This window comes from Plectropomus leopardus, chromosome 13 (assembly GCF_008729295.1).
Source record: "Plectropomus leopardus isolate mb chromosome 13, YSFRI_Pleo_2.0, whole genome shotgun sequence".
NCBI lineage: Eukaryota > Metazoa > Chordata > Actinopteri > Perciformes > Serranidae > Plectropomus > Plectropomus leopardus.
In genome coordinates, this window is record NC_056475.1 from 30557717 (window position 1) to 30585442 (window position 27726).

Below are 27726 nucleotides of genomic sequence, written 5' to 3' on the forward strand. Positions count from 1 at the left end.
GAATAAATGCATGAATTTCATGTAATATAACTCAGATTATGCTTTAGAATAATAATAATGACTGGATTATTACAGTTCAGGGCTCAAGTAATACTGCTATACTTTGTGCATTGATCCCAATTACTGTAATTTCAGTTACTGCGTGTCTCTCTGCTGACCAGAATGTAACTTGGTACATTTACACAAGTATTGTTTTACACATTTGAGGAACTTTACCTGAATATTCTAATCTCATGACACTTTCCACTTCTACTGAACTACACTTCAGAGGAAAATATTGTCCTTTTCACTCCATTACAATTTTTTGACAACTTTCAAGTTCATGTATTAATTGAAAATATACAAAATACAAAAGTGAAGCTAAAATAATAAGTTGATTAATTAGAATATTAAATTAATTATGAGAATGTGCTAAATTTTCCTTCTAGTTATTGTAATTATTTTGATTCATTAAATGTATTTAAAACTTTCCACACTGAGCACTTATACCTTTAATACGTCAATACATTTCCCTGATTGTACTTGCATACCTTTCGTTACGTAACATTTTGATTGCAGGACTTCTACTAGTTACAGTATTTTTTACAGTGTGGTATTAGTATTTTTACTAAGATCTGAATGCTTCATCCACTACTGCTGCTGACACAGCAAATGTTTGTCATTACTGGGTTTTGGATTTTTCAGTAACACCAGAACTGACACTTGAAAATCCCATTTAAACTGTTTAACCCTTTGAAAACTGAGCAATTGAATGGATCTCCTTGAAAAAGATGGGAAGAAGGCAATGAGCGATTGAAGAAGAAATGGCCCGAAAATTAAAAGGGAATTATTCAAATAAATAAATAAATAAATAATAAAATATTCTAAAAAAAAAAAAAACAACAACAAAGAAATAACCTGACAATTAGCATTTAGAAAACAACAGTAAACTAAAAATATATTTTTTAAAAATCTAAAAGAAATAACAAGAAAATTACCTGAAAATTAGCAATTAAAAAGCAACAGAAAAGTAAAAAACACCAATAAACAGGGAAATTCATCTCTGCCATTCCTCATGGGATACACATGACTCCCCTGACGACTTGTAGACCAAACTCAGCAGAGTATGGACTCTGTAATTCTCTGGGAATTAAAGTAACACTGCGGATCCTGGGTTTAGCTCCGGGGAAGTGAAAGGGCCACATACAGGCCAGAAAATCAAAAGAAATATAAGAGACATTTAAGAGAATGTTGCTGCGATGATTTGTTTTCTCCTGCAGGGTACTGTCGTGCAGCTGACCCTGACTTCTGACCTCCTGCAGTGAGGAGAAAGAAAAAACAATTTCCTGGTGTGGATCAATAATATCACATTATCAAAAAGCTGTGTTTAAGATTTATTTCTCCCTCTCTTTAGTCTCTTAATGGGAAGTGATGATAAACAATGAAGGCTGGTGACCTCAGAGGAGGAAAGATACATCACATGGAGTACAGTCAAGGTGAATGGTGGTTCCATGTTCAGTCCCTGTCACATCTATCAACTTAATGAAGCCGTGCATTTACTTGCTTATCTGTCTGCAGGTGGAGGATTTCCGTGTACAGGTGAGATGTTTCATGATGACAGAAAATAAGTGAACTGCAGACGTGATAAACTTGCCCCAGCATGAGTCTCCTCTTTAATTGAATCTGGCGTATATTCTATAGCGAGCGTGCAGAGATGCATCCCGCAGCCCTGCAACTCTGTGTCACAAAAGAAAATGTATGCATCTCTCATGGACACAATGATGTAAATGGCATAGATAGAAACACACCATGTCTCTTCAAATTATCCCAGCTATTCATGAAATATTCAGACTGTTTGACAATGCTTAATTCAGCTTGAGTGGCTCCGCACTCCTCATAAAGCTGAATAAATTATCAGGTGGAGCCGTTTGTGCCTGATTGACAGGCTCATAAAAAAATGCCCTTTTGAAAAAAGAAAAATCCGTCAGCAAAAACACACAATTTGGAGTGGATTTTAAAGGGAAAATGTTTGCTTTAGTTGGAAATGCACCATGCCTTTAGAAATTGAGGAATAGAGGAGATGAAACAGTATTTTGATGGGATTTTTTTTTTTTGGCAAAGACAAGCCAGTGGAGAGATTCAGAGAGAAAAAATCTGGACCGCATGCTAACAAAGGAGGACTATGAGGAGGAGGATTTGCAAACATGCACATCTATACCCGCTCTTAATCTGATTGTAATTCAGGCAATATGTCCACCGATATGCTATATGGAAAATGAGGTGTGGAGGGGGCTATGTGTACATTTAATTTATACTATGTGTGTGCTGCTCCATAAAAACAAAGATCCTCCCCTCCGCCAACACATACAGTGTTTTTTGGGGATGATGATGATATTTATATTATCTTTGTGACAAAAATATGTTATAAAGACAGTATATTTTACAGTTTTTTAATAAACTTAATCGTCAAAAATGACAGTGCACTGAAACAGTAAACTTCATTGGGTATACGATAATTATACATTTCCCTGAGCATCTTTTTCTGCATTATGTTCTGTTAGAAATAAACTTTTCATATCATGCATATCTGACACCATATAGACCAACACTGATGTATCTGATGGGCCAATATCATTCGATAAAATTGGCTTACCAATATATTGATCAGACTCTAATTCAGATGACATACATATACTGCTAGTATGAAGAGTAAACCCTTTGAAACCTAGAGCAACATCATTTTTCTTGAGCTGCTTTTAGATGCCTTTCACAAGTATTTAAACCTTTGGACCCTGAGCAAATTGCTGCAAATTTATTATTTTAAAAACATGAGGGAAAAGGCGATGAGCAATGTGGTCAGATATGTTCCACAAATTGCCAGAAAAATAGTAGATTTAGAAAAACTATTTTTAAAAGGCTAGGGGAAAATGTCTAGGGAAAAAGCATACTTATCAATATTACATATTGGTAATTTGTTCTTTCTTTTTTATCTTTTTTTCAAATTTTTAAGTTATTTCTCATACTTTTCATGAATTTGTTGGTAATTTTTGGGTCATTTCTTCTTTCATTGGTCATTGCCTTCTCCCCATGTTTTTGAAGAAATCCAATTGGTCAGGTTCTAGAGGGTTAAACAACAAGCAGTAATGCAGATTAATGTATGCATGGCATTGCTAAGAAGAGCAGAAACAACAGCAACACACTGTCAACTCCCCCTCTGCCCACCCTCCACCAATAAAACCCTCCCCGGGACCCTGAGGGCCCCCCCACAACAATACCATTACAGAGGTGGTCGGGCTCCTGTGTGTGGTCAGCTAATAAAGCAATTGTCTGGCCCTGAAAAGAGGATTACTTTAATCTAGTAATGGCCGACGTCGTGCGGCCTATAGCAGCGGGGTAAGAGGGTCACCAAGAATTGCTGAGAAGCCCATTGTCAGGCAAACAGCCCCTCCCTCAACACCCCCATCACCCCCCAACCCGCCTGCCCCGAACTGCCCTCAGCTGACCCCCCAGCCCAATCAAGGCTACTGTAGTTCACCCATCTGGAAAACCAGAAACACTCTTTAACTCGACCTCGAGGGGAGCGGGGTGGACAATGGGTGCCCCCTCCAACACTCACACACAGGCCATTAATTATTGAGCAATGCAGTGGGATGGTGGCAGTGAACACCTCCAAGAATTCCACTCCAACAATGTGAAGTGAAATTTTAACTGGGGTGATTTAGGCTGCGGTCAGACCGACTATAGTACTGCGTCATAAGGTACAGCCCTCTCATTCACTTCAATGACAACACTGCACTGACAGAAAAATGCAGAGCTGTCCAAAATAAGAAAAGGTGTATCAACACAGCAAGTATTGATAAAAGCTTTTTCTAGTGCTGGTGGAAAAAACCCAGATTTTACTCCCTTTAAATACAAAAATACGTACGACTATTTCAAACATTGTAAATGTCACTGTCCTCATATCCTCGTCCATGTGTTCTTTTTGTTGGCACATATACAGCCAATGGATGGCCCTGAAGGGCGGAGTCAAAAGTTTCTGACAACAACAAACAAGGTGCCTGTGGTCCAAGTTGTAATATTGTACCTTTAAACTGAGGCAGCGTTATAGACGTCAGAAGTGTGTGGCCATTATATACATCCCTACATTGGACAGAGAAATCTTTTCTCTAATTTCAATATATATTACCAATTTGTTTCATTCTGCTATAATTTAAATTTCTTCTTCATCTCCTATGGCCATGATCTGCGGTGGTGCTGCTCTGTTTCATCCGTATCCACAAGCCTTCAGAAAACGTGCACTGATACCGACAAAATGAATGCAGAGAATGGACGGAGGGCGTCTGTCTCTGTATCTGACGTTCAGCATAGATAAGCACTTAGTTCTAACCAAGTTTAAAAGAGAGACTACAGAAGTAAGTGCTAGGTGCTTTCTACAGCAGCTTCACCCAAACATTCTTTTATTTGTGGCGTCAGTGGGAGGAGGAGGCTGTTGAAATATATATATACTGTTTGGTTATTCATTGCACCACACTATCAGAGCGCAGAGTGGGCACAAAGGAGCAGCAGAACTTCAGGTGCTAATTGTTCATTCTGCTGGGTCTAAAGTTTGCATTCACTCGCAGCAGCTGCAAACCGATCATCAGATTAATTATCCACCCCCCGAGTCACAAACTGCTGCTGAGGAAAAAAAGGAGTGCTGCGTTCACTGACAGGCAAAAACCTCTGAATTTAGAGAGGGGACAGAGAACGATGCAGTAGGGACACACACACATTCAAAAAAAATTAAAAACCACTGAAGTTTGCTGATCTGATTACCTCTGACCAGATTCCTTCCCCTATCAGCTGCTGCCACACATAAACTCTAATTCTATGGGAAACACTGTCCTGTTTACTAACTCAGTTTTCAACATGTTTCTGACATAAAACATGCCACACAAGTATGAAAAAACATAGGGGTATTCTAGTCGGTAGCAGTGCACTGGCAATGGGAAATTAGTCTAGCCAATTTTTTAACGTGTTTTTACTCATTTAACAAAGACTCAAATGTGCACTAATTTTGGTGGATAGACGGTGGCAGTGTGTGAGCAGCTTTCTTTGCTGTCTCACCATCTTGTGAGTCTTGTCAATATTCTCTGTAGTGCATCTTGTTGTTCTCACACACACATACACACACATCCCTGTCATTTTCTGAATGTGTGCTGTTTCATTGTCAGGTTGCTAACTCAGACACTGTCCACTTTCCCTGCCGGTGCCTGAGAGGTGAAGAAGGTGACTCGTCTCTCCGACATCAGCGTCTTTGTGGTGGAGAAATGGCCAGTCTGCCCATGTGAGATGACCCCCCCCCCCCATCGTCAGCTGTCCCTGTCTGCTAACGCAACTTATGGCCAAAGTCCAGCTAAAGCAGCAGTCCTCGCTGTCAAACGTACACTGAGTGTGTTCACATAGCTGGAGCAGATGGTCAGGCCTTGTATCCTGCCTCGTGCCCTGCACACTTTTTACCCTGCTACTGTGCCATGTTTGTTCATACCCCTGCACTGAGAGGGGAGGGGGGGTGGAGGTGTTGGTGCGACTGGGGGAGGGAAGAGCAACAGTTCCAATTTTCCACCCTGTCAACAAACTCCAAAAACAGATGGATCTTGGAGCAGAAATCCATTTAGCTCCACTTGAATGACTTAAGCCCCCATTCGCTGACCTTTTAGATCTCGGAGGTGGGAGCACGTCTTAAGGAGAAATGAATCTTGTACAAATACACACGAGTAGAAATCAATAAGCATTTTCTTCAGCTGTTTGCCCTCCTATTTACCATTCGCAGACAGGTCGAATATACCTAAATCCCCCTGAAATACCTTTTTGGCCACAAAGAGCTGGTGACCAGTATTACTTCAGCTGTGCCAAACACCCAAAGGTGAAGGCTTCAGTTGATAGAAAAGTTTCAAAGGTTAATTTTAAGTGAGAGACTTTTGAAAAACTCTATGCTGTTACCTGTCGAGGAATTGGAAAGGAAGGACTAGAAGACAGAAGTGAACAAAGATGTACATACTCAGCACATCCAACAAAGCTGACATGGAAGATTAGGCTACTGTTAGCATGCTCACACGGCTCAAGATTCTATTGACATGACAGCAAAAAGTTGTAAACATACAAAGGAAGAACATAAGTCCCTTATTCATATGCAGAAGGGGAACCATGTCAATTTAGATAATGTTAATTTAACATTTCTCACCAACAACAAGTGTCCAATCATTGGTTTGGGTTGTCCAGGTTGCGAGTAGAATAAGTTTCCAGACAACCATAAATTAGTTTCCAACTTAGAATGTCTTATCCAATCACGGCAATAAATTATCCAATAATTAAAATGGGATGGCAAAAAGCTAGAACGAGTTATACAACAATCATTTTCCCACCCATCAGAATTTGTTATCTGATGTCTTAACTAAATTTTCCAATTAGCTGAATAAGCTAACAGATAACAATTTCACTGGATTGTCCTGCAACTGAATGAAATTGTCTGGTTTCTGCTGTCAAACGTCCCTCAGCTTCAGTACTCTGAGCTGTCTCAATCACCACAAAGCGTTGTTCAATGAACACAATGATTTTCCCAATGACTCCACTGATTCAATAACCACAATGCCATCCAAAGACCACAACAGGCTGGGTAAAGATGGTTTTAAAACAACATTAACTCCTACACTGATTTTCCAGCTTGGTAACCATCAACCAGATTCTTCTCCCTCTGTTTCTTTACCGCTCGATCTTTTTATCCGCTCTGTAATGATGCTCTGTTTGCGTTTAACTGATTCGTTTGAACCTCGTATTGATTGCGTTGGCCTCTCGCGCTCACTGTCTGTCATTAATGACGCCTGAAACTCCCCAGATGTATCCCGCTTCTCGTGTTGTTTGTGATGAATTGATGGATTTGTTTGAGCTTCCCCCTCTGCGCATGCGCACTGCTCACGCCCAACTGCCGTGTGCCTTTGCTGTAGAATCAGTTTTTTGTGTTATCTTTAGTCTATTTCCCCATTGCATCTCATCATATTATTGTTGTCTTTTGTTGTTTCTTTACAGATTCTGTGCTGACTGTGTTTCATCGTGATGCCCCCATCATGACCCCCCATGGGTGCATTCAGGCCGACATTAGCAGTACATTAAAAACACAGGCTCCTCATTAATTTCAATGAGGCTGCTGCATTGGGGCACTGCTGCAGAGGCTCAAAAAAGCAGAGAAGTCTAGGGAAAGGAATTGGCCCCTGCACAAATCAACTAAAGGCAAGTACAAATTACATAATGCATACCTTACAGCATGTGTGTCTGACCAACACTGAGACAAAACAGCAAATAATTGCTGATAACTTTCCATTTCAGATTCTGCCCAAAAGCTGTATAAACTGCTGTGCAGAGTCTTTGTTTCTCATCAGGCTTCCAACTGGACTTCCTGGCTTGTTTTTCTTTCTCTTAATCTGCACCCTGAAGCACACTCTCACACCACACAGCCACTTGTGTAGTTTTGCTAGAGGGCTATTGTTGGCTCAAAGAGCCCTAACAGGGGGTCATTTGCATCCTGTAAGACTATGACTAATGACTCTCAATTAACTACAATCTTAGTCAAGATACCCTAGGAAAAAAAAACATGAAAATGCATTCAAGTATTCAGAAAATAGATTAAGCAGCAAACGGGTTACATGTTGGACTGTGAAAACACGGACAACTTTTCAGCGCTGTACATTTCATACATATTCAAACGCTTTACTCAGTATCTTCATCTTCTTTTGTTTTCTTCCCGTTTGTTTTTCCCGGCTTTCTTTTACTTATTTGTGCTGTTCAATGTCCAGGTCAAAGCCCAGCGCGGGGACTATGGAGCACGCTCAGAACACCTCAGTCAGTTCAGGTCCGGTTGAGGCGCATGCATGAAACAGGATTAACATGTTTACATGTATTATAAAAGTCCAGTTTTAGTCAGACTAACACAATCATTTGACTTTTTCTAACATCAGGCCAACATACTTAGTGTTAAATACAACTTTACAACAAGTCTATGCGATGTCTGTTGCTTTTAAAACTCATGGTGCATCCATACTGTATGTATTCACCAGATTTGCTGCTCTCCATGTGTCCACCCCCAGTATGTGCATACATGTATGAGTACATAAAAAGACATATACATTAGAAGACTCAGTACGTGGGAAGAAACCCAGGAAACAACCAATAAGGAAAGTCATTTATCACAGAGGAACTGGTGAGTCTGGCAGCGCAGCGCAGCGCCTGTGATGAGCAGCTCGGAGAGATAATGGGGAGTGATTGGACACAACAGTTGGAGCAAGGGGCCTTTATTGTTCTCCACAGCCCCCGTGGCCCCTGAGCCACACTGTCGTTAAGGGGGGGGGGGGGGGGGGGTTAAAGCTCTTCCTCACACCACCTGTTGTCAACGCCTCCGCCCCCCATGAACCACCCCCATCCTTCTGCTTTTGTCCTACTGACCCTTTATGACACATACACACACACACACACACACGCACGCTGGTCAATGGTGGCGCTCGCCCTTAGTATGGTCTAATTAATTCATGGCTATCCTCTGGAGGAGGGTTTGGCTGGTGGCTCTGGCTCGGTGGCCAGCAGACGGCCAGATCATACAGAGGGGGATAAGCCAGAGGCCCTCGGCCTCACTTCGGCCATCTGATCCCCTTCTTTTAAGACCAGAATGGCCACTGGCTCTGTCCTCCACAAGGCTGGGACCTGCAATCCCATTAGTGAAGCATGAACACACCTTAGTGCTCACACACATACAAACACACAAATACAGAGAGGAGAGCTTGTTATCATCAGACAGCTGAGAAGGTCAGAGCTGAGGAGCTCAGTGTGAGAGCTGATAGAGCTGGTGTTTCTCTATCACTCACTCTTTGCTCACTGTGCAGAATACAAATCCACACAAACTCATCCATGGTGAGGAACGGACACGACGAAGCACGGTGTTTCAGATATTGTGATGTCCACAACATATCTCAACTGGTATAAGCATATGAGTGGGAGGTAACTGGAAAATGAAACTTAACGGTTGTTGTCTTGAAAAATTGATCTGAGTGGCTCCAGACAGCTGGTGGGAACATGGTCATGCTCCTGTGGATGCACAGGGGGATGCAGGGAGGGCTGGATGTGAAACTCATACATGTCAGATGTGTACTCACACCATTTACAGAATCCAAAAATTTACTTTTTCTCATCCTGTCATGGTGTTAGCAATGGCTATTTAATAGGACAGAATAAGTGCAAAAAGAAAACTTTTTTTAATATGAACCTAACCATCCTTCCTTACTGCCAGAACTCATAAAGTTTGCAAATATGAATAATAATGTGAAGATTACTCTTTGATGCCATCTAGAATTAACACTATTAAAAGAGGTAAAAGATACATATGTAGTGATTACAGTAACACTTAAGATTTCATTTTCAGGTTTGGGCTGCAGCAGGTCAACTGCCTCTCTGTCTTCCAACATTTGACTGGCAGGCTCAAGAGCAGCTCATCCTCAATAGGTCAAAAGACAAACAGATGAAATGAGCTGTCTCTAATAGCTGAACAGATAATATCAGCTCATGCAAAGTAGGCCGACGGCTAAAAGCAGCTCGTACAGAACAGGTTCAAAAACTGAGAAACAGTTATTCAGTTTAGGCAAATAGGAAGAGATGCATTTAGTCTTGATGGTAAAAGCTTCACTCCAACATTAACGTCTACATCTAAAGCCCTTTTAACACTGTCTTCAAGGCGGGAGTATGGCGCTGTTCTTCTGGGTTCTGTACATAAGATACAAACAGGGAATGGGGGGACAGAGTTGTCTCGCCTTTAAGCCAGCACACCAATAAGTAACAGCTGTATAAAAAGAACAGCTGGCAGGACAGGACCATGGACAAGATAAGTATGACATTTTAAAAATGTGTGATGCATGTGACCCGCCATGGGAGATTTAAAAAGCAGCTAGCAGCAGTTAGCGCGAACTCAAAGATGATTAGCAGCTATAAATTTCCAAAAATCGTGAAAACAATGAGCTCCTGACCCCCTAAGCAGAGGATGAGATCAGCCGCCATGTAACAGAGATGATAAATGATTGTTATAGCCATGTAAATGCCTTTGTTATTGTTTATAAAGTGCTGCCAGCACCTACTTTATATGTCAAACTGACGCTGTTGTGTTACATGCCACGGCTGTCATGCCTTTTTTTTACAGTTCAGTCTGATTTCAGTCTGAGTTTGAGAGACCCAGAGAAGGGCGGGTGTGTCTCCAGATCAGCGCTATACTCTTTGTGTCTGTAGATGAGGGCAGCAGAGTTGGTTGGCAGTAAGAAAATGTGGAAGTACAGCCTAAAGTTTGAGCAACAGCCCCAAGAGCAGGCAAACTTTCGCTGAGGGGATATCTACGCACTGGTTAGATGGAGGGAAGTTTACCACAGCTCATATACTATCCACATTGTTATGATGCAAAGCTGGTTGAAAATCAGTGAAGTATTCCTTTAAAGCCCAGCATGGGGGTAAGAAAAGTCTATTTAAAACACACTGACCTGGTGGTTGGAGCAGCACTGACCTTACTCACGCTGTGATTGATCATGCTAACAGGTGTCTACAGAAACTGACAGCAGGTCAGCGCTCACTTAGCTGCACCCTGCAGGTCCTTGTACAGTCTGTATACATGTACAGATCAGTGTGACTGCACTCCACTGCGTATGACTGCATGCACCACCAAGCTCCCATCACGACCCATATGGCTTCAGACCACTGAGGTTAATAACAGGGACACGGACAGCAGAGGGAGCGGGGCACAGAAGACTGAGTGGGGGTCTACTTTATCTCTTTTATCTGAGCCCTGCAACCTCTCTTCTCCTCTCTTCCCTAACACAACCTTCCCCTAAAATCCTTTCCCTTCCCTGCATAAACCCTGAAATCCATTTTTCTGCACAGGGGGCTCAGTGATCACAAACAGTGTGACAGGTGTGTGTGTGTGTGTGTGTGTGAGAGAGAGAGTAGGAGACAGAAAGAGAAAGGAGGATCCAAGTGGAGACAGTGCTGTTCAGCTGTTTCACCCACACTGGTGTCTCGGATTACCACGGGTGAGAAAGTTGGTCGGACTGCCGTTACAAAGACTTAAGGATGCGCGCACACACACACACACATACAAAAGATTAAATTCACACGACAGCACAGGAAGACAGGAGTTTGATCACATCTTCACCTGTTTATTCCCTAAATTCCAGGAGGCAGCTGCCACCTTAAACACTGAAGGCTTGACCTCCAAACAACCTTAAAAAAGGGGGGCGGGGTTGGTTAAAACCCTTAGAGGTTACCCCAGCCAGCATTACTTGAAATGTCTCTGACTCCGCCCCCAGCACCTTAGAAAAAGCACCTCTGCCCCTCCCCTGTTGGCGTGAATATTCATGAGCCATAAAGCCAGGCGCTAGAGACGTACCAGGCATAATAAAAACGTCAGAGGTGTAAAACACTCAAAGAAACAGCCGCCAGGAGCTTGGGCGAGTCACTCTGAATGTCAAATCCCCACCCAGGGGTGTCTGGCCCGTTAGCTCTATTGTGCTTGACTGACTTTTATGCATCTGACATGAATTGGCCTCTGCTCCTGGCACATAACTTTGTGGGCCACATTTTCAGGATCAAAGAATCTCTTTTAATGCGTGAAATCGGATAGGATTGAGGCACAAAACACACATTTTGGAAGGAAATATTCAGTAACGTGGTGCGGGATCTGTTCTTAATGCAAGATAATGGAACGTACAGTTAGGAAAAGCACAGAGGATTTCGAAGGCTTACTGCAGGATGACAGCTACACTTACAGCACATATGAATTTAGGTAACTTTGCTGAAATTGTGTTTTTATTTCAGCCTACATCTTTGACACATTTGTTTATAGCTTTAATCTTTAATCCTCTGAAACCTGGACAGAAATCACTTTTCTTGTGCTGCATTCAGACAACTTTCACATGTATTTAAACTTTTGAACTCAGAGCAAATTGGTTTGTTTTATCTCAAAACATAGGGGGAAAAGACAGTGAGCAACTTGGCGAGAAATGTTTTGCATATTGCAAGAAATTAATAGATTTAGAAAATTATTTTTAAAAACTAGGGAATTTCAGAGAATTTCTTTCAATTTATTGGTCATTCCCTCTTAAGCGGCTCATTGCTCTCTTCCCATGTTTTTGAAAGAAATCAAGTCAATTTGCTCAGGTTCCAAAGGATTAATACACACTTCTGTGCAGAGGCATCAGTGCAATGTTTGTTTAAAAAATAAGCAAACCTGTCAGCTGCATCATATTTGAGGTTAAACTTCATCTACCGGAGCTTGAAAAGACTCTCACAGGTCATGCATCAAACATCCATTTATCAAACCTGTCATTAATGATGAGGTGAAACTGTCCCTGATGTAACTGAACAGAACCGTTCCTTATGAATTATTGAGTGCCTAATTGTCAGTATGAATGTTTGCAAAGGAAAAATGATCTTTACACACTTCTACAGGGAGAATTTTAATGAAAACATATAAAACAGTGTAAAACATGGTTCACCTTTTTTGGATTCTATGTTCTCAGTGGAGGCTTGCAATAAAAACCAATTTAACATAAAGTGGTGAGTAGCTGGTATACGAATAGTAATTTTGTGGGTAAAGTATTGAGAAATTTGAGTGTTTTTTATTCACACTTGTCACAAAGGTCAAGGTGATGTTGACATGTCTGACATGTTGGTCTAAACTGAAAAGTCCAAACTATTAAACAGACTGCCTTGGGGACGAATCCTAATCTGGTCATCTCTTGACTTTCTATTGGCACCACTACAGTCACTGACCAGTCCTCCATTCCTCACACGGTACAGAACCTCTGTCCACACTGACAACAGGAAATCCAACGGGAGCTGTGAAACCGATGATTATAAATTATTGATCATAGAGACTGCATGAAACACTTTTTAGATATTTCTTTTAATACTATTGGTGTATTCAAGCTGACTACAGCAGAACTTTTCTGTCAGTGAGGAATCTACTAACTTTTCACAGCCACCTTTAAGCCTGCACAGTGTGTTTGATCTTCAAGTGATAGATTTCGGGTGGTGTGTCACTTTAAAGCTGAAATCCATAACTTTGCACACTTTCAAAATACAGCTAGGATGATGGAGTGTCTGCTGTTGCATTTGTTTGACCTCTAAGGACTCGTTTATCAACTGCTGCTTCAGTTCTACATGTGAAAATGTCTAGACAAGCTGTCTGTAGTGGAAGCTCTACTTCAAACAGATCTGCGCTCTTGGCCCCTTCGGTGCACGCACAAAGAGATTAACATATGAAATGAAACACAACAAAATAAACAAGTCTCAGACAAACTCTCCAGTCAGGTATTTTTGTCAGCAAAATTTTGCCAGTTCATCCACAATGAAGCTCAGTGGCCTCCATCACCCTGCCTGCCTCTCAGCCTGCGGCAGATGGACTGTGAAGGGTTAAACCTCCTGAACCTTCTACCCTTCCCGCTGTGTTGGCTTCCACCCTGATACCAAATATACACACCAATACACAATGCAGCTCCTTCTCAGTTTGCCCCCAGTGCTTCCAAGTCACAGGCTGGGGACTAAAGTGACACCATGCCACAAAGTGCCATCTTGCGCCTCCTCTGGTGCCACGCCGAGCCCCCTGGCAGCTCTGCGCCGGCTTATGCGCCTGTGGCCTTATCTCCGGCCCCATTGGTGCCATGCAGAGGGGGCTGGCAGGAGCTGGCACTGCCTGGGCCTTGGCACCGACCACTGTTTGTTCTATATAACCTCTCTCTCTCGCTCTCCGGAGGCAACACTCCAAAAGTGTGTTAGTGTGGTTGTGCAGGCAGACAAGCACGCAAGAAGGCAAAAGTAAAACACACACTTGCAGACTGTCCTCTACCACTGTTTTTCAGAACAACTGCTGTGTGCCAAGTTTAAGTCCCTGTGCGTGTGTCTGTTTGCAGACAGCTGCAGGGAATGTCACCTCCCGATGGACCCCAGCATCAGGAGAGAGAGCAGCAGAGAGCTTAATACACAGAGACAAAGATCAACTCATCAGCTGCGGGGCCTCACACACTGAAAGACACTGGTATTAAAATCAAGAGGCTCAGAATACACACCAAACTCTTTTGACTACAAACATGCGACTGAGTAACATCACAAAGCTAGCTGTATGTGAGATCTTAAAGGGATGGTTCCAGTTTTCGGAAGTGCATGGTGTATTTATCTATAGTCAGAGTGTAGAGGATGGCGGTCGTTATGCTCTCAGTTTGGAGAAACAAGACCAGAAATATTTGGAGTATATTCACTGCTTAACCCTTTACAACCTGGATCTACATCAGTTTTCTTGTGCTGAGTTCAGTTGCCTTTTACAAGAATGTAAATCTTTGAATCCTGAGCAAAGTGGTTTGATTTATTTCGAATACATGGGACAAATGCATGAAACAGTACATTTTGATTATTTTTTAAAAAATGCTAGGGAAAATGCATTTCCAAATCCTTTTAACTTATAATTGTCTTTGCTGGCATCAGAGCAACTGCAACGAACCACAATTTCCCAATAAAGTATTCTGATTCTGATTATAATTATCATAATTATGTATTTAAAATTATGTTGCAGAATTACTATTATCTCTTAAGCATTTTTTTCAGTTAATTTCCTTAGCCTTTTATCAACTTTATTTCATTCTGATTTTCAGGTAATTTTGTTGTACTTGGTTTTTGTTGGGGTTTTTTTTAACAAACTTTGTGCTAATTTTTGGGGAACTTCTTCTGAAGTTGCTTATTGTCTTAAATCCAATTTGCTCAGGTTTCAGTTACCTCAGACAGCCCGTTCTGATGGGGAATCTGATAGTGGCCTCAGTTCACGATCTCTGCTCTCATCAAAGCCACCTACCTCCACTGACAAAAACACTAATTTTAGCACACTGAACACGGGGAGAAACCCTGCGCCACAGAGCTTCAGTGTTAGGTGAGAGAGAGCCCGGTGTGCCTCCGACTGCTTGTCAGCAGTTGTGGCACTTTATAGTTTGTAAAAAAAGATCAAAAGCTATCGCTACAACAATCTGTGCCCAGCGTTCTAAATTAGTCTGTTAAATACTGCGTCTGAAATGATAAGTGTCTTAGTCAATAAACCCGTTAATAACTGTTGAGTAAAATGATCATTCCTGTCACTGTGTGTGTTACAGGCACAGCAGCAGGATAACAAACACTGAAATTGCATTCATCCTCTGCAAAAAAAATCCAAATGCCTAAATTGAAAACCAAATACCTACCCAATTACCAAATACTCAAATAGCTGAATATTTGGGTCCAGTCCTAGTTTTGACTAAAGCCAATCCTACTGTCATGAATAAAAAACAGCAAAGACAACTTAAAAGGAGATCTTAAATCCAGCACGGTGTGCAGAAACAGCAGAAAAACACATTAGGGATTATTCATGGGGAGTGAGAATATTCTAGCATCTGTCACTACTCCACTCTTTTACTGTTTTTTATAACCTGATCCACAACACCTCCGCCTATTCTACCTGCTTGCTTAACATATACGGCTTATATCACAAGTCTCCCGCAGCCTCTACGCTGACGAAAGAAAAAAACAGAGCAAAAAGGTAAAAAGTACTTCTTCATACTGCTTTTAGGAAAGGTGACGGGCACACTGCACACATCCCAGCTGTTACAGGAGGAAAGAGGATGATTCATGGGCTGTTTTTCTGTGGAGGCAGTCAGGGGAAATTCAGCCTGATTATTAAGTTAAGGGCTGGAGCCTTTCAGGAAAATATGACGCCCGGCTGTAAGGTGTTGAAGTTTTGAGTTTCACTGATTTTTAACTGGGAATGGAGATTGTATTACTGCTTTCAGCTGGTTTGTGTTAGCGGAGTGAGAAATTCCTGAGATGGTTTCTGTTTTTAAGGTTGGATGATGAGGATGGAGAGGCTGGAGTGAAGGGATTAGTGGAAAGGTTTAAATCTTTACTTTCTGAAAAAGCTGCTGTTCTGATTCATTTCGACCTAATAGGTAGATAAGGGAGGTTAACGGAGGCAAAAGTTCATTTTGGATTTAGTATTTCAGTTCTCCGTTAGGTATGCACATGGACTTTCAATGATTTTATCCATAACATAACTTATTCAACAGCACCTGATTTGTAGTCTATTTTAAAAACACAGGTCACATTATTTTCTGACAGGGCTGGGGTGACTCATCCACGTAATCAACATCATCGAATGGACATACGCCGATTTGCAAAACGTGCCTATAGCTGTGGCTTAAATGACTTATCACAGGGGAGCAGCTTCTCTGCACAGACAACTGAAGAGGAAGCATCCTGGAGACTCTGTCACGACGGCAGCAGACAGCTCTGTCCTGATTACCTTTTTGTCCTCACTTAAGAGTATTTTTGGATTATCAACACATAGAACATGTTTCTGTTGGTAGTAGTTATGTAAACTTTTGGCACGGCTTCTAACTTTACACAGTGCATCACCTATTGTTGTTATTCAGCCGTTTTATTTTTTCTGGTTACTTTAACAGCCATGCATGAGCGAGAAAACAGCTTAAACCAGCGCTACAGAGCACTATAACAGTCTGTGAATCGTTACAGTTAATTTCCTCGTCACACACTCGTGCAAACACACATTAGCCAGTGTTTATCTGAACCTCATATTACTCCAGTGATTAAATAGATCAATTTTTAACCATTTTAAGTTATAATCAAGAACTCAAGAAAAGAAAGTGATTTTCCAGTTCAGGGAAAGACCTTTAATTAATGTATCACTGCAATGTGTCACAGCGATGCTTTTGAGGTTGAGGTCCAAAATTTTTTTTCAGATCTGGCATCTGAAAAATATGGTCTATCATAATAATTATTATTAAACACAGCAGTGACATGGAAATTGATTTTTAAAATTTACTGCAATTATCATGTATTTTAAGACAAGATGATGGAATAAAATTATTTAAATATTAATGAGAAAAGTTTTAAGATTTACTTTTGGATAAATTCATTTTTATATTAATCAAGAAATAAAAACTAAATCTTTAGAATAATAAATAAAGTAGTCATTAGATTAGTTGACTAATTGAAAAAATAAACGTTAGATTGATGGAGAGAAAAATAATCGATAGGTGCAGCCCTAAACAAAACAAAAGCTAGATTCAGCAAAAAACTAGTCCTCTATATACTCTATTTATATTCATATAAAGTGATTCTAGAAATCACTTGATGCTGCTGCTGTCAAAACAAAGTTACACTTCATAGTGTTACTTTAACACTAAAGGTAACAGCAATTAGATTTAATTGGCCTTATCTGCATTTCATTAAAGTGCCACTGATCACAAGCAGCCTTGTTATGGAGGGTAAAAAAACATGGGGTGTCTGTTGGAAACCCATCTGACAGGAGTTTGTTGTATTTTAAGGAATTAACATCTGCTGGAAAGAAGTTGCCAACCAGCAGTGGCCTTTCCTCTCCTCCCCGCAAGAGTTTTTTTTAGCTCTCCTGTCCAGTGGCGACAACTGTTATCTGTGTGCAGAGCGAGCTGTCATCCATCTGCATTAACAGGCCCGCTCGCAGAGGCGCAGTCACAACACGACAGAGGCCAGGCTCTCCGGAGCGAGAGAAGATAGGACGCGATGTCGGAGGCCAGAGAGGAGGATGGGGGTGGTGGGAGCAGAGATCTGACACCAAGGTCAGGGTTGGCGTCTTAAGTTAACTCAGCCGAGTGATGGCGATGATAAGAGAGCCATTTGAAGCTGCCTCTGCAACGCTCTGCTGTTATAGTGCGGCTAACATTACCTGAGAAATTTATTTGGGATTTAATTTGGTCTTTATAACTGGAGCTACACAATCCAGACATGATGTCTGACACCTGATATGTGGACAAGCACTGGGCTGCTGTCTCTCCTGGTCTATACAGGCTTGTTCTGCACTACACACTCGACATTTCCTCTAAAACAGTCCTGTGGATTTCAGTCTACCATCATAAACTTCACAATGAAAATGATTACAAGTGAAAACACACTAATAAGCATGACGAAGGGAATTCTTGATATTTTGTCTTAAGGCTCGGCTCAATTCAAATGCACTCAATGTCCCTGTCATTTAACTCTTGTCCCTCTGTTTTGCACATTTCCATCAAGGGTAAGGGTGTCCCAATCCTTTTGTGTTATAAGAAAACATGGCTCTTCAATTTTTAGAGGTACACTCCAAACCAAGTGATATGAGAAATCAACAGCAAGATGGATACTCAAAAAGCCTACAAATGTATTTTCTTTGTTAGTAAAGATTTGAAAAATTATGATCTTATCACACAATCTTATTTTAATGCTGCATTATGCTCCTTTCTTTATAGTAAGAACAACAAAATAAATGCTACTAATATGCCAGCCTGTTGTTACTTCAAAGTCATCAAATAACACCACTATTGCAGGGCTTCACTGCATAAGACGCCAATGCCAAAAGACACCTTTCACGTCTGGACAGTGTCAGCTGAGAATGAAACCGGACAGAACCGGTCAAGTTGTTATGATAAGCCGGCGGATGGCCAGGCACCTGCTACCGCAGCATGATACATGCATTGGCGGCGTCACATGAGAACACGGCCGGACAGAACCTGTCATGTCCGCATGACATGACGCAGGAAGGCATCCGGTTGAAACACTGACAGTAATATAAGGAGCATGACAGAGGCATGATGGACAGATCCAACAAACCCCGGACTTTCATGAGGGAATCTGGTGTTAGCTTCCTGTCTGCATGTGATGTTTTTCTACACCTGATCATGTGCCTCCTTCCCCTGATCCTGACCATCTGTGCCAGCACAGATACCTAGAGTGTAATGAAGACCCAAAAGTCCACAGCAAAGCAGCAATATGTGACCACTCGGGGTAAGACTGTCTTGAGTATGCTGATGTCTCAATAGCTAAGAAGCAAGCTAATGTGAAATTTAGGGCTGCCCAACAAAGTCAGACATTTGAATCATCAGTCAGTGACAGTCTGCTGAGGTTCCTTCAAGAATCGCAGTTCATTTTTCTTCTTTCTTTTCGCTAGTCAGTGTTCAGTGTGGTCCCCAGATTCTGATGCAAGGTGAGCGCTCTTTACTCTGACACTGTTTCACGTTGTTAAATAATATCATCAATCTCCCACGACTGATGACATATCAGGGTCCTGAAAAGTTGTCCCATTTTATAAGGGGAGATTTCAACCACTACCTGTTGGACCTCTGTTCTGAGGGACAAAGGGACTCTCACACACAAAGAGTAGGGGCAAAAATAAAATATGGGGTTTGGCCTTAGTGTAGTATGTAACATGTTCATGTAATACTGTACAGTATGTCCTCTGCCTCCAATTCCCATGTGTCCTCCCTGCATTAGCACTCAACGGCATTCAGTTTCTGTCAATGGATCCATCACACACTCACACTCCTGAGCCTCCAAGTCTTAACATCAAAAAATCAAAGACTTACTTGCCACCTCCAGCGATGCATTGCGACTGACCGCCTCCCCCAGGTAGTTGCGCGCCACACACACATAGACGCCTTCATCCGGTTTGCTCCGCCTCCCGTGAACAATGCGCAGGAAGAAGAGGGAGCCGCTGGGTAAGAGCATCCGGTGGGATCGAGGGTCCTCTCGATCCGTCTCCACGCGCTCCCCGTCTTTGTACCATTCTACCATCGGAGTCGGTCGTCCCTCTGCCTTACAGTTTAAAGTGGCCGGCTCACCCTTGGACACGATCAGATCAGACGGGTGTTCTACGATCCGGGGAGCCACATCCTCTGACCTGAGTCGGGATCCTGGAGATAAGAGAGGGGAAGAGAAGAGGTTAAGATTAAGTCCATCAAAGGGCCCTTTGACGGCTCTTTTGTGATGCTTGTTTTTAAATATAGGTCAAATATGATTTTAGAGTCTGAGTGTGAAGTGTCAGCAACAGGACCTCAAAGTTCTCCAAACCAGAGCCGTTTGGTGTTTAAAGTCTACACAGTAGACAATAGATTGAAAAAAGGTACAGATTTAGCAGTGCGTGTTGTTGAAACTTGTTAAGTGTATCTAAAGAGCATGAGTGACAACACGGTACATTTAGATTGTTCACAGACTCGGGATGCACTCATGTGGGAAGAGTTAGGACTATAATAAACAGAACATAAAAATCCTCTGCTTTTTTTACATTCACGCCGCTGCACACAAGAGGCAAGCGGGCGGCTCAGCTTCTAAAAGCACACTCAGCTGCCATCTCTCCAAACCTCTCGAGCTTGGCGTGTGAACGGCTGCAGAAAAACACACAGTTTTATCGCTGACAACACGGCTGTGTGAAGCGAGCATGTAATGTAATTGCTCAACGCTTATATTCAAAGTATAAATCAAGAGGACGTGTGAAATTACATGCTCTAAATTCTGCATCTATCAAGCCGAAACAAAATTCTGCGGCAGTGGAGGGGAAACAGGAGAGGAGTAAACATGACACAACAGTGTTAATCACAAGCTCATGGGAAAGTGAGCTGACTGAACTATTGAAATATTCAAAAATATACAGCCAACAGCAATAAATATATTACTTTTCTTTTTTTTCTGATTAAACCTTTGAAACCTGAGCAAATTGGTTTGATTGGCAATAAATGTCCCAAAATTGCAAGAAATTTGGACATTTAATAAACAATGTTTTAAAAATGCTAGGATTTTTTTTTTTTTCAGAAAACTATAGAATGGCTATGGCTATGTTTAAAGTGATAATACATAATTCAAATTTTTTTAACTCTTTGAAACCTGAGCAAATTAGACTGAGTTCCTTCAAAACCATGGGAAGAAGGCAATGAGCAACAGCAGAAACAACTGAAAAATTAGCAAGAAATTTGTTTAAAAAAAGAGTAAAATATAATTACCTTTAAGTCTGTAAAAAAAAATGAAGGAAAAGAAGGGATGAAAAAAGAAAAAAACGAAAGAAAGAATTTATAACACAGGGAAATAACACGGAAAAAGTGATTAAAAATTATATATTTTTTAACATAATTTTAAATATGCAATTCGGATCATTATAAATATAGTTCTTCCTAGCTCCTTTTACTCGTCTTTCTTGCAATGTGAGAAACATTTATTACCAAGTTGCTCATTGCCCTTTTTCCTTGTTTTCTGAAGAGATCACACACATTTGCTCGGGGTTCAGAGGATGAAATACTTGTGAAAGGCATCTGAAAGCAGCACAAGAAAAATTCAGGCAATTTTCTTCAAATTTTTACTGATTTCTTGCTAATTTGGGGTTCATTTTTTCTTACGTTGCTCATCGCCTTCTTCACATGTTTTTAAAAGAAATTAAGCCAATTGGCTTAAGTTTCAAAGGGTTAAACTGATCTTGTCTATTTAATAGAATCATTTTTAAAAGCTCCACAAGGTGCAAGCTTCTTAAAATGACTCATCAATGTAAATGTATAGTGTTTCTGGGTGGTGGTTACGCAGTCTGCAGACTCTCTTCTGAAAGTCTGATTGAAAGAAATAAAATAAGACGGAGACAGACGCAGACAGAGATGGAGGCGAGGTAATTCCCACAGGTTTTTTTTGCCAGAAATTGCTTTCCCCCCCCCTCTATCTCTCCTCTTCCTCCTCCAATTTGAATGACAGTACGTTGGCGGTACAATTATGTATGAAAAGCAATAACACAAACTCAAGCACCATGAGGTACAAGTGAAATTTCCCCCTGGAGAGCATATGAAAGACTGACAACAGGAGGTGCATCTCGCCTGTTTTTTTTCTTTTCTTTTTTTTGAATAACCAGGTTTTGTTCCAGCGATGATTGTTGCCGCATTCATGACTGTGCAACAGGAGATTTCTGTGCTGCTTTTAAACTAAAACCATTTTTCACTGTCACAGTATTGCACGCTTTAGCCATGCCATGAAGCGGTGCATTACGCAACTTTGTATTTTCAGAGCATTCACAGTGGGAGATTGGCGGGAGCGGCTATGCACATAACAAGAAGACAGAAAACAAGAACTGCTTTGTGCAGCGTTTAAGAGTTTAGAAGTCACTGTCACTTGGGTTTTGTTCCACTCTTATGATGTTGTTCTTGTGTAATAAGTCATTTCTTAGTTGAAGTTTAAATAACTTATGTTTAAATAGGAATTAAAAATAACCTGGGGTGATGTTTTTGTTGCTGTGGGGTTTTAGTTTGTGAACAAAGAGCATTGGAAAATAAATAAAGAAGATGGAGCCACAACTTATCCGGCAGAGAAAGAGGCAAGAGTTCAAACCTCCAGGAGGTGATCAAAATAGCTACGTGTTTCCTGTGTTCTTCCTCTGCTGCACTATTGAGAGATAACTGAGAATGTGCACACAGCACAGGTATATAGCATTTCAAACAGAGTAATAAGAAGGCCCGTTGTAATGGTTCTTCCCACAGGTGCATGAATGAGAAGGAGTTCAAAGGTTCACACTTTGCTGATAACACCTGATAAGAAAAGCAGTCAAAATTCCTGCCCTCAAAGTGACAAATCCTCCAGAAGGTTTTGAGGGGATTAAGAACTCAACTTAAGTTCTTGTCGCCGATGGGAATATAGAGCACGGTCTAATGGCCCTGCTCTCAATGCTATTACATTCAGAGAGATGGAGAAAGAGGAAACTCTGGAAAAGAGGAAATGGTACTGAAGCTTTGAAGTTAGGTTAGAATCAAATTGCAGCTGGTTTCTGTCTGACATCTTCTTCCAAGCTCACAGCAGAATGGATCAGCTATACCTTTTAGGGTTATATTTCACTGCCATTAATGGAGAAAAAAACACATAACTGCAAATTCCTTTCTTTGTTTCTTTCTTTCTGAAACTGGCAACTCACAGAGTATTGTCTTGTATTGTCTAGTAATGTATAGGTTATATAGGTAAATGGCATTTAAGTCATAACAACCTGAAGAAAAACAGCTGAAGGGTTTTAAAAGCAGTTTTATACCTTTAATCAAATCTTTCAACTGTCTAAAGTGTGTGTATAAATTGGGTTTACATCAGGGTATCTTCTGGTATCAGATGCTTAAATTTAATACTTTTGAAGACATTTCAAGATAAGCTTCAACCAAAGACTGATTATTGGACATGTAATTTTTTTCTAAGTCAATATCAATTTTGGCAGTTATTTTAATTTAGTCTTAGTCTTGCACACACGGCCGTTGTTGGTCGTTCCGTTCTCCTCTATGACAAATAATTTCCATCCTAATTTTTGTAGACAAAATCAACACTGTCCTTAAGTCAAGCATTACATAGGTAATGGAAATCGGTATACAAGTAGTACTTTGCAAAGGTAGGTTTTGTGTAAGAATATGGTTTTAAATTTTTGGAGTGAGTTAGGTGAATCTAAATTTTGCTAACAGGTAAAATCAAGTGTGAGGTAAAAAGAGAGTATTAGGATAAAGTAATTATCGTGGCTTAACCATAGTGCTTTTTTTGGAAGATCCATGAAAGTCCAGTGTTATCTGTGCTATCCACAATACACATCTAACCCAAACACTTTGTTGTAAGCCATCTATCCTGTGGAATACGAACTAAATACAGTCATTATTTTTCTGACAGCCTCTCCTCCCTAAAGCTCTCTGAGCAGACTGACCATTCCTCTGTCTGGTGGGGGTGTAGATGGAGGATGGGGTTTTGTCTAGGGTGGGAGCTCAGCAGGACAGAGCCTTTAAGAGCTGACTCATAAATTTTGCAGTCCGAGCTGGTTGGAACAAGCCATGTGGAAATGTAAAGGGAAGGCTTTTAAAGAGGAAGAGACCACCATGTTGACTGAGCTAAATATCACCAGGAGAACACCACAGCGACAAGCTCTGAGAAACAGCTCGTAAAGATGATACGCCTATCATCCAAGGAAATTTAGACTTAATGAAATGATCTCTCAGCTACTGTCTTCTGCAAACAGAAAAGCATTGGCATCTTACTCTGGGATGTTACACAGATGCACAGTTAGCTTGGGGAAAAGAAAAAAATAACATCTGAGATGATTTTCTCAAGATGATGAGACATCTGCACTGATATCACTATAATGATAGTAATCTTTGCACAAGCTTCCTTTGTGCAGCTGCCTGCTGTACATTAGTATGACAGTACAATAATGCAGATCTGCATGTTGATGTAGACCGACTGCCACGCAACTCAATGACATTTGAATTTCTGAGCAGCTTATTCCCAGGCTCTATATCTCACAGTGAGTGCATGTAACAGATAAGGGCAAGACTGAAAAAGATGAACTCAAATTGGGTTAAATGGACAGCCGGAGTCTGGAGAGTACGACTGCTTGTCTGGAGAAGGGTGTCTAATAGGAAAGTCTGGCCCCTCTAAGGACCTATTAGCTCCTGCCGGTGGTGGACTACACCAAGATGGCAGCAACTCTCACTGCTACATGTGAGCTAATGAAACCACAGGGATGCTGGGAGAGTTCGGCCTGAGAGAGGCTGTTTGACAAGAATGGTGCGTGGAGAAAAGATGACTTGCTGTCTGAATTCCCATGCCAAAAGAGAGGTGTAGTCCACTTGAAAGATATATGTGTGATTTCTCTGGTAGATCTGACAGCTGTCAGTCATCAGTCGTAGTGAAAATGTTTTTGTAAATTGCCTTTAGAGGCACAAAATCACGGTCCTCCTCCCCCTCCTATTGCCTCCAAAGGTGTTAGCTAGAATCTACTGCAGCTCAAAGGAAAAAAACAATCAGAGCCGAGGATCCTCTCGCACTGCTGTCAATCATGTCAACAGCTTGTGAACTGTGGTGAACTTCTACATCCACATGCAACACACACGGGTGGCGACGCTTGAGAACGCGGCTGGACAGAAAGGTTCGCATGCACATGAAACGCTGCTTCAGCATCAGGTAAAAATGCTGCTAGTAGGGACATAATATAAGGAGCGCGAGTGCCCTTATAGGTTGGGCAGGTGGGGAGATGAATGGGTCCCACAAACAGGAGTCCAAAATTCGCTTCTCATATGGATGTGAGGTTTTTTTTACCTCCACCTTACCACGTGCCTCTTTCTCCTAAACCTAACCATCTGTGAGTTTGTTGCCCAATCCCAACCATCATGACGGTCCTTCTTGTCTTACTTGTGTATGACTCAGCAAAGTTAATGACAAATATTAGGGCACTTTAACAGGTTGTGTTACCCTGGCTTCATCCTGGAACGAGGACATCTAATGTTCTGTTTATTGAACAAATGTGTTTCCATGGTAACACAATCAGATGATTTTGGGGAATGGTTCAAAATCAGGAAGAGTGAATCCAAAGTCTGTTTTGACTGTGTGTGTGAAAAAGGACTGACCCTATTAAAGGTTATATCACTGTCTGTCAAATGTGGCTTTCTTGAGTCGCTTTGCAAACTGACTCAGGTCTTTGTTACTTCATTAAAGATGTTATATTTCTGATATCCATGCCTTTAAGAAACTTGATTCCAAGTAGGAAAGTATACTACAATATATACTTCATGCCCTCTTAAACAAAAGCCCAGCTCCAAAACTAGAAAATCTATTTGTGGTGGCAGATGTTTTAATCGTGGTAGGCCGTCATAAATAAATCAATGTGTTAGAAACCCTGAAGATTCTGTTACTGCATCGCCTATTTTTCACTTCAGATGTTCTCACAGACATATTTTAGTCTGCTGTTTAGCTCTAAATTGAGAAAGTTTGTGACACAACTGCCATGCTGGATACAGTCAAAGCACCACCCAACGGCCACAGCAAACTTTAACATTATAGCTAAAAAATCCTCTATACAGTACATGTTTTGATGTACATGAAATTGATGTAAATCATATGCTATAGCCTTAAGAGTTATCAGATTTCTGCCTGAAAAAATATCGATAAGAGACCCACTGACACCAGTGGCAAACAACGGGGCCTTGCTTCAGTTGGAAATGTGAAATTTAATAAAACTTTTCTGGTACAGGATATAAATCCTCCACACCAGACTTTCCAACTACAACACACAACAAAACAAAACTCACAATATACTCACAAATCATCACAAATCAATGAGCAGAATTTCTCTATTTTTGAAAGAGCTAAGAAGGAGCCCACACTCCATCCTCTGAATATTATACACCTGAATTTCTCTTGTGGTGTAATTATTATGGCTGGTTAATCCAGCAGAGAAAAACAGAGCACTGTTTTTTCTTTAATTAACTCAGTGCGTGCCTGATGTGTCCAACCTGACAGACTCCAAATCAAAAAGGCTCACATGGTGCACTCAGCATATATTCAAACATCAAGACAAATGCATACACACAGTGAATTACTGTCAAACTACTTCAAAGTCATTTTAACCGGGGAGATGGGAGGGGAAGAGAATAAAGAAGACTGAGAGTGTGACAGAGAAATAGTGCGTCAGACAAAAGTGCACCAAAACAAATGAGAGAAATTGGAAGCAAACAGCCAAGGGGAGCACAAACTCCTGCTGTAATGTCCTCTCCATAATGGAGGATGGCAAAGTGCTGAGGCACAACTTTTTCTCATCGAGAACAAGAACAAGTGGCTCGCTGTGTCCTGCTGATATAAATCAAAAACAGAGGGCCACTGCCAAAGATCTACAGTGGATTCCCCCGCCCCTCCTCTCTGCCAACTCCCCAGCTTTATTTCAGCACAAACACAAGTGGGCTTTCATCCCTAAGCAGATTTACTTCCTCTAAGAAGGCAAAAACATCAGAACAACAGCTAGCAACTCACACGCGTCACCATCACTGTTGGTGGGGGGGTGATTTGTTTGTAGTATGGACATGAAGGGGAGAGATATTAAATCTTTGTGATTGTGAAGACCAACTTCGAAATGTTCAAAGTAAACATTTTCTATTTTAATACTAAATTAGAAGTGTATTAACCCTTTGAAACCTGGAGCAACATCACTTTTCTTGTGCTGCTTTCACATGTATTTAAACCTAAATCCAGAGCAAAATGGTGCAATTCCTTAAAAAACATGGAAAAAGCAATGAGCAACTTGGTAAGAAAATGTTCCACAAATTGGAAACAATTAGTAGGTTTAGAAAATTGTTTTTAAAAAGCAAGGGTAAAATGTCTGGGGAAAAAAGAAAAAAAGCTTATAATTATCATAATTACATATTTAAAATTGTGTTACAGAATTTTATACATTTTAAGCACTTTTTCCAGACAGGTTGTTATTCTCAACTTTTCTTTTCTTTTCTTTTTTTTTACAAAGAATGTCTAGGGGGAAAAAAGAAAAAAGCTAGGAAAAATTATATTTCTAATTATTAAATATTTCATTACATATATTAAAATATGTACAGAATTATTTAAAGTTTTTAATCACCTTTTCCAAGTCTTGTCTGGTTGTTGTTGATATTTTTCAACTAATTTTTTAAAGTCATTTTCTCTTACTTTTTACTAATTTCTTGCTGACTTTTGGATCATTTCTTTTTTCATTGTTTATTGTCTTCTTCCCATATTTTTGAAAGAAATCAAGCCAATTTCCTCAACAGAGTTAGATGATACTTTGACTGACAATGTAATGATAATGCAGCTTCTTCTAACACAGCAATAATTCTGCTCCAATTATCCAAAAATAATCCCCAGCCAAGACGTCACAGGTCAAATGAGAGACTGTCAACTTGTTGCCACAGATGTGCTCACTATGCTGCCTTTGACTAAAGGCCCTGTAAGGTTATTCATTAAAAAAAAAAAAACGGAGACTAAAAAGAACAGAAAACTATTTGTTATCTTGTGTAGATCTTCTGATTCAGCTGCAAAAAGTTCACCTTAACATAATATGACTTGACAAGCTATTGGCTTTAG

The 27726-nt window shown here is 40.8% G+C and overlaps 1 protein-coding gene across 4 annotated transcripts in view; it reads right to left on the reverse strand.

Moving 5' to 3' along the window:
- Window positions 1-27726, reverse strand: part of robo3 (roundabout, axon guidance receptor, homolog 3 (Drosophila)) — a 125347-nt gene that overhangs the window by 81307 nt on the left and 16314 nt on the right. For all 4 annotated transcript variants that reach the window (XM_042499032.1, XM_042499031.1, XM_042499030.1 and 1 more), the window contains exon 2: window positions 19446-19772. In XM_042499032.1, the coding sequence (XP_042354966.1) occupies window positions 19446-19772 (327 nt within the window). The remainder of the gene's footprint in view (window positions 1-19445; window positions 19773-27726) is intronic.